Below are 8022 nucleotides of genomic sequence, written 5' to 3' on the forward strand. Positions count from 1 at the left end.
ATCCACGTGCATCATTGAAAATACTCACATTCTGAATAGTTCATTTGTGTCTCTATATCAGCTTTATAAAAAGACATGAAACTAGAGGTCATACTAGTTTTACCTTAAAGTGTAGCAAAACATTAAGAGAGGGTTAGCAGACCACAGACAGCCCAATCATAGAGACAGAAAAGCAGATATCAGAACAGATCCAAAACCCTTTTAGTCAAGTACAGTGCTTGTTTTTTTTGTTTTAGTGGAAAAACAGGACTCATCTTACATGTAGTGCCTAACCAGCTCAAATGTGTTCAATATGTTGTTGCCCCAAAATGATGGATTTATTCACATGAATTATCAAAACATCCCTTCAACATTTCACAATTACAGGACAACAGAATCATTTTCAAGCAGCTTTGTTGAACGTCCATAAAAATGTCTCCGATTATATTTACAGAAAATAAAACATATTTAGGGTCACAAATAACAGGCCTGTATATATCTTATCACATTACTTATTTTTGGCAAATAATAAAGACTTTAGTTCCCAAATACTAAACAATGTTGGAGGCCAATTCAAACTACATAAATAGTGTGTATTACAAACACGTTGAAACATCTTGACAACATCAGAATATTTTTTCATATATAATCATGTAGAAAACTTGCAGTTTGCATGTTGAAACATAACAGATATATGATACACGCTTTTTTTTTAAAGAATAAAGTTTTAAATGCGAGAAGTGAGACAGTCACTTCTCATTGATGTCTATACAATTCAACTGAAATCAAACTTCACTGTGATGGTAAAATCAGCACACTGGTTAGATGAATGTTACCTCTATAATGAACTAACTGAAAGGCCTACCCAGTGACACACATAAAGCACTGCAGACAAGATTTGCCAAAATGTTACCATGAGAACAGCCGGATATTCCAGATGAAATAAATGGCACAGGCATATCAAAAGAGAAGAGATACGTGTTAAACACAGAGGTGTGGGTAAGAAAGGTGATTTTTTTTTTAAAGTTTGATGTTTTTTTCTTACAAAAAGTATGAATTTGGAGTCTGAAAGTTGCACTATACAAACATGGTTTCACCACACTCGTAACTCCATTTCATCTGCTGGGCTTTAGAACAGCTCTCAGACATGCTTTATTTACATTGGAGGAACTCGTAGTCAAACATTAAGATAAACTTCAAACTGAGAATCAACCAAACCAACATGTCTCATGTCAATGCGTAATTGAAAAAGAAACCAAAGAAACAGCGGTATTGATCTTCGGCACAGCGCCTCCCACTGGAGCAAAACTGAAATCAGTAACACTTTAACAGGTAACGACTGGTGGGTCAGAGACGTGCCATTGGCTGAGGATGAGAGCAGACAGTCAGTACTAGGTGGTCTTCACCAGATCATAGACATGGATGTGGACGTCGTCGTCATATTTAATGTAGTACACTGTGGGCTTTGCAGGGACCTGGTAGATAACCAAGCCCGTCCTCTTAATTCCGTTATCTGTGACGTACTCCACCTGTTTACCCACAAGGCTCTCTGGCTCCTCACCTGGCTTCCTGTCTGCTGGAAGTAGGTGTTTGTTTTCTAAGTAATGGAAACATAAACAACAGCAGGGTAAACGTTTGTACTGTTACTTTTAAGAAGCTAAAGTTCAGGTTGTAAATTATTTTTTTAAAGAGTGCTTATCAGCCAAAACTCAGTTTTTGGACAATCAGATGTTCTTCATATTTACCTGTGTTTACACCTGTGTTTGCATTATGTTTCTCCTGAAAGTATTGCTCGATTAAATAAATACAATCTAATTGGATGTGACAAATTCTGAATTTTGCAATGTGTTTATTGCAAAGGTTCATATCCAGTAAAAATCAAGTGCAAATAATTGTGCAGCCCTACTCCTAACCTTCACTGAATTCTAGTTACTATTGACTCTTCATAAGAAAAAAACATGGTCCGTAATTATTTCTTGTTTTAAAATCCATCAGAAACTCTGTACAGAATGGTCAGGGGAAAAAGACACCACAGAGATTGGAGTGTTTTGTAATGCTGACTATGTAAATGTCTCCCGATCTCTTCCTCCCACCTTCCAGCAGTTACTGAAATATGAAACAATAAACAACAAAGCCCTCAGTACTGTACCTGATTCAGGCAGGACACGTAGATCTCCGTCCTTGTAGTCGTCCCACAGCTGGTACATGTACAGCACTGGATCTTTCTCGTAGGTGATGTAATACCAGTGGGTCATGATGGGGGCTCGGGACAGCACCATGCCCCGCCACTCGTTTTTCTCCCCGTCCTCCTTTTCGAACAGATGCTCCACAGCTCGGCCCACCAGCTCCTCGGCCCCTGGAGGCACCTTGATCTTATTGTTCACTGTGCAGAGAAGAAGCATTGTTAAGTATCTAACTTGAAAACTTTAGAGATCCAGTACAACACCGAATAGAAGGAATGCATTGGCCTAACTCTTCAGCCGGACCACGCCTCCTCAGCTGGACTTACTGTCAAAACATTCTGAAACACAGTTGTCTTCAGTAAGTGGCAAGGATGAAAAATGGGAGTAAAACAAACAAATATCTGCTTAAATTAAGGACATCTCGACTCAACAGAGATCACTACTGTTTACTAGAGACACAGTGGACATTGATATATGGCCAGAAATCATGTTTCTTGAATTTTATATGTACTTGATTTCAAAGCGAGGGAAGTTTACAAAGCATAGCATGAAGACATGTGAGTGAAACTACATTCACTTCACAGTCAGGGTGCAGGGTTCCAATTAGTTCTCCATATTTTAGTTGTTTCTCTTTACTCTTTCGCTTTCAGTTATGTGTAAAAAGATTATCAGGTGTTTGCTTTTTGGGACTTTTTAGGTCGGGTAGAATCAGTTAAATCTGAACCAGTTTGCTTGCCCACTTCCATCACTGCAACACCTGTTGGTTTGCTGTTTGCCTGGCAAACTGAGGGGTGTCCAAAAGAGCTTTGTGGGAGTGTCTTGATACTGCCTACCTTCTCTGGTCAAAACAAATATGAACCATTCTGGACCGGAATTTAAACTTAGAAGGATGACATACTGGCTGCTGCATTGTTGTCAGAGAACCCAGCGCTTCAACATGGCATGTTTGTTTAATATCTCATGATAAAGTAAGGTAATTTTTTTTATTTAATTCAGTATAAATCTTACATATTGCTCCTTTAAGGTCTTAACTTCCCCCTAAACAAACAGGTAAAACATGGGAAGGAATACTGGAGTAGGGGAAGAATATATATATATATATATATATATCGCTTTGTGATATTAAGCATACAGTAAGTGCTTCTGTAACTGCATGGTTTGTCCTGCCGCTTTATAAACATAACGTCACAAATCCAAACGTCCTATGAACATATTACATTAGCTGAGGATCTATACTGCCCGCGGAAAAGAACATCAATTAATAATTCCTGAAAAGACGGCACTTTTCAGCTGAATTAAAGCTGTTTATTGCTTGCTCCCTACTAATTCCAGAAACCTTGGCAGGCTAACAGTTTTGCTTTATGTGTACTTTATCCAGGGCCTTACATAAGTATTCATCATGCAGGAACTTGATGTCTAACATTTGATAAGACAGCTAAAAAGGGAAGCTAAGCCAATAACAGTCCATTTGAATTCTAGAGGATATTACTGTTAAATGTGGAAAGATTCCAGGGGGCATAAACTTAGGTAAGGAAAAGTTTAATGTGACCTGAAATTATTGACTGATGTATCAGATCAAATTGTTTCCCCTAACTGAATAAAGTCAAGAATTGATTAGTCTAAAGTGATCACACTGTCAGTTTTATAAATTCAATGGATAGACTATCACATCCTTACAAAACAGTGTCTTAATAATATGGCTTTATGATTCTGTCAGAGAGAACAGTGGTGCATTAAGAATAAACCGAGAAGAACTGGGTAGAGTTAGCACTAGCACCAACAATCACACCACTTGAAGGACAGAATGGGAAAACACCAACTCAAACATCAAACAGAGAATCCTAAGAAGATGGCAAAACAGTGTGATGCTGTTTAACACACAGCATGAATATGATGAAAATAATTAAAACCACTTTTCAATACTTCACATTTTGAAAGTGTAGACACACATAAAGCAAAACTGTGTCTAGAATTTCCGTCAGACTGTTTCACACTCACCGACTTTCTCTGACAACACCTGCAGGTTGGACACCCGGTTGTCTTTAAAGAGCTCGATGCCATAAACACAATCAAAGCCGTCATATTTGACCATGTAGAGAGAGGTGTTCACTGTGAGCCGTTCCAGCACGGTGCCTTTCCACTTGGTCATGTTACCCTTCTCCCTCCATGTGTGCTGAATCCTGCGGCCCAAGAGGTTGTCAGGGTCTGGGCTCAGGGTCGGCGCTGAGCTCTCACTCAGCTCACCACTGCTTCGCTTCCTGGATAGATTGGGAAAAAAGCTTTATTAACATAAAATTAGTTGTTGGTCTAAAGTAGGATGAACCTTTTGGGATACTTTATGAGCCTTGCAGTCAATACTGTATTTGTTTTGTCTGCACACAAGATATGAAATGAAGTGCTGCTGGCTAAAAACAATGAGGACTCTATTATACAGAAAGGCTACATATGAACCTGTCTAAGCCTTTATAATAATAAGGGCCCTCATTCAACAATATCTTTCACTAAGTATTTTCTGAAATGTGTTCTTAAGAAGGTCCTTAGAGGGGCGCTAGTGGACAAGTGGTTAGTTTGCGCTCCCCATGTACAGAGGCTACAGTCCTCAAAGTGGGAAGTCCGAGTTTGAATCTGACCTGTGTCTCCTTTGCCGCATGGCATTCCCCACTCTCTCTCTCCCTGATTTCTGACTCTATTCACTGTCCAGTCTCTCAATAAAGACAAATACACCCCCAAAAGTTTGTTTTTAAGTTTAGAATTCAGTGTTTCCCCTAGGTTTACAGCGTTGGGAGGGTGGGAACAAGCCGACATGCCGAAACGGTGACACGACAACACAAACACTTCAAGGAATCTTGGTGTTCATGTGTTACTTTTAATGACAGCTGTCGTTTTCTATCGGAAAGGTATCCTTAAATGACTTCTTTCCCTGATTTCCGACTCTATCCACTATCCTATCCCTACAATAAAGGCACAAAAAGCCCAGAGAAAAATCTTTTTTTTAAAAACAACCCAATATAATGGTAGGGGAAACACTGGAATCAGCAGATCCTCAGCAAATATTACTGTAATGCCACGTTGACATCACAGTCAGTGTTTATTCTTTTCATACTTTCTGTAGACTGACCTTCTGTGTAGGTCAATCATTACTGACTCAGGCTGTGCTGACAAACCCAGCCAAAATAAAAATCTCAACTTCTTTATAATCCTAGTATGAAGGCTTAATATGACTGAATCATTCAAAGAATAACATCATAGTTTATAAAAGACAGTCAACGTATTCTACTTTTGTATATTTAATACAGCCTGAAGGATGTGATGAAACAAAAGACAATATTTATTTAACATCTCAAACTGTACATGGATGTCCTCCAAGTTAAATGCCAAATGGCTATGAGGGAAATAACTGAAACACTGGGATAAAAGTTGCAATTCATATATTTTGAAGGACATTAGTTAACAGATCACATGAAAGTGTTTTCTGCTTTCATGATACAAAAATGATGTTAACTGTTACAAACTTTAAAACAGCAGGATAAAAACAGTGTTCCTTACCTGCCCCGTTTCTTTGACATGTTTCCATAAATTCACAAAACCCTGAGAGACAAAACACAGGTTAGCTACTGAACATGACAGAACCAGAACCTCTCTTTCATATACATTAATACAAACAGTATTGCACTTAATTTACTGCAGCCCGAAAGTCTGCTGCCCCAAAAACTTACTCAACTGCAGTCATGCAAATTATCTTACCGGATGTAAACAACATAGGTGCGACAAGCCAAATGCTAATGCTAACTAACTAACGCAGCTAAATGCTAACACAGGTAATACATGTTTACAGTCTAGCGTAAGGTACATACATATGTAACTTCAGCAACACTAGACGAATAAATGTCGACGTGTCGAGTTTGGTCATTAATGTGCAGCTACAGTGGGTCCAACACTGTAAACAGCTATGTAAGCAGTGATCCCTTTAAGTGTCTCTGTTTTATTGGATATGAGTTATAGTTATGAGCTTCTGTATTTCTTTACATAAGCTAGCTGAACAAAAGGAGATGCATCGCCATGTAAGCGCTGGTTCTGCACACTGGTTTTAACGTTAGCTTCTAAATTGACATTAAAAAACAAAGACTGACCATAAGACCTGAGGTGACATGTTTTATATAGCTGGTTAATTCAATAGGCGGGAGTCGGTAGAATAATGTTGTGGCCTTACCTGATCTATAATTTCACATGTGTTAGTCTTTGAAGAGCAGATTCCAACACCTAACGTACGCGAGACACACGGAAACGATCACCCCGATGTGGACTACAAGTACCAGAAACCAACCACCGCGCTCAAAGCACTCTGGGACTTAGAGTCCCTCTAATGTTCTTTCATGTGAATGAGTGAAATCAATGAACTAATAATCACCTAACATTGACCGGTGTTTTATATTTGTTTGTTTTTTTACTCGGAAGGTGATGATATTTCTAGTATTTTGTTCAATTTCAATTTCAGACATACGGGCCAATAAAGGAAGTCCCAAAACTACATTACCCATCATTCATCAAGTCCTCAGTTTTCAGGAATTTTAACACCTTCCTTACGTCATGTAAGTTATTGTTAAAACCACAGACAAAGCTAGACAGCCTATTTGGCAATGTCTTTGAGTTTAGGTTACATTTATTCATATTTATATAATTTTATATAATTTAATTTTAATGTACTTCTTTCAAGGCGCTTATTTCATGTCATTACAAATTAATGTACAAAAAATATGACAACTATTTGTTTGGGTTCTATGTCAGCCTGTAGCCTAAATATTTAAGGTTGGCTTAGTTACAGTCCGTCCGTAAGATTTATCATGAACAAAGAAATGAAACAGAACACAACTTGTGCATACATGTGCTGTTTATGCTGTTGAATGTTTAAAGAGTTTTAGCAATGAACTGATCAAGTAACTTCTCTTATTTAATAGTTGTATGAGATACTGAATATTTAAATTAAAAAAAAACTCATTGTCTGTTTAAAAGAAGTTCTCAGTGCATATAGGCTATTACAAAAACACACCACAAGCATTGCTATGACACATACACGCTTAAGGCCAGGTGACTAGCTGAAATGCTTTTTTTCACCACAAGATGTCAGACTAAACACAACATCCCTGCCTCTGGCCTTTCCAGCAGACTGATGGACTGAACGGTGTGCAGAGTGAATGATGCAGTACCCTTGGGTGCACGTCTGACTGCATTTTCAGGGTGAAAGCTTTGGTTTTATCTTGTGCCAAACCACCTGTATGTGTATGACTCACCTGAAATGTGGTGGTGAATGTTAATGGTTAATGGTATCACACAGCAATCAGCAGTTATCAACCTAATCATAAATCCATCATTGTGCCTCAATTACTTGACTAAGTTTATTTTAAACGCACAGCATATTATTCGTTCATAAATTGTGACTGACTCATACCAGTTATTTTACAAAATAATGCCCACATCACACACAATACACATATTATAATCAGATAAAGGGTAATGTGTGTCGGTTACAGAGTTGTTGTTTTATAGTTTAAATCTTGAACATAGGGTGTTTTAAATGCTCATTCTAATATAAGTAATAGACTCAATAAATAAATAATACATTTAAAAAATAAAATAAATGATTCAACATCCCAAATGTTATTCCTGGAAGAGCTGACGTTTTCCAGCAGCAGTCAGCAGGAATTCATTTATTAAAAAAATGGATACCTCATAATTGCTAAGTTTTCCAGTAGGCATGTTAGAGACTATGGAGAAGCCTTTAAGGGTAAAATCTTGACCAAGGCCTTAATTGGGATGCACACATGTCTGGCTTAAAAACTGGATAACTTTTCTGCGAGAAACA

The 8022-nt window shown here is 38.0% G+C and overlaps 1 protein-coding gene across 1 annotated transcript; it reads right to left on the bottom strand.

Annotated features, from left to right (window-relative positions):
* Positions 1-293: 293 nt before the first annotated feature.
* LOC132979036 (spindlin-W-like) lies at positions 294-6487 on the bottom strand. Its single transcript, XM_061044483.1, has 5 exons — positions 6373-6487; positions 5709-5750; positions 4161-4420; positions 2129-2362; positions 294-1576 (listed from the first exon to the last, which is right to left on the bottom strand). The coding sequence occupies exons 2-5, from the start codon at positions 5726-5728 to the stop codon at positions 1371-1373; spliced, it is 720 nt and encodes a 239-aa protein (XP_060900466.1). The 5' UTR covers positions 5729-5750; positions 6373-6487; the 3' UTR covers positions 294-1370.
* Between the last annotated feature and the right edge of the window lie 1535 nt (positions 6488-8022).

This window comes from Labrus mixtus, chromosome 8 (genome assembly GCF_963584025.1).
Source record: "Labrus mixtus chromosome 8, fLabMix1.1, whole genome shotgun sequence".
Lineage (NCBI taxonomy): Eukaryota > Metazoa > Chordata > Actinopteri > Labriformes > Labridae > Labrus > Labrus mixtus.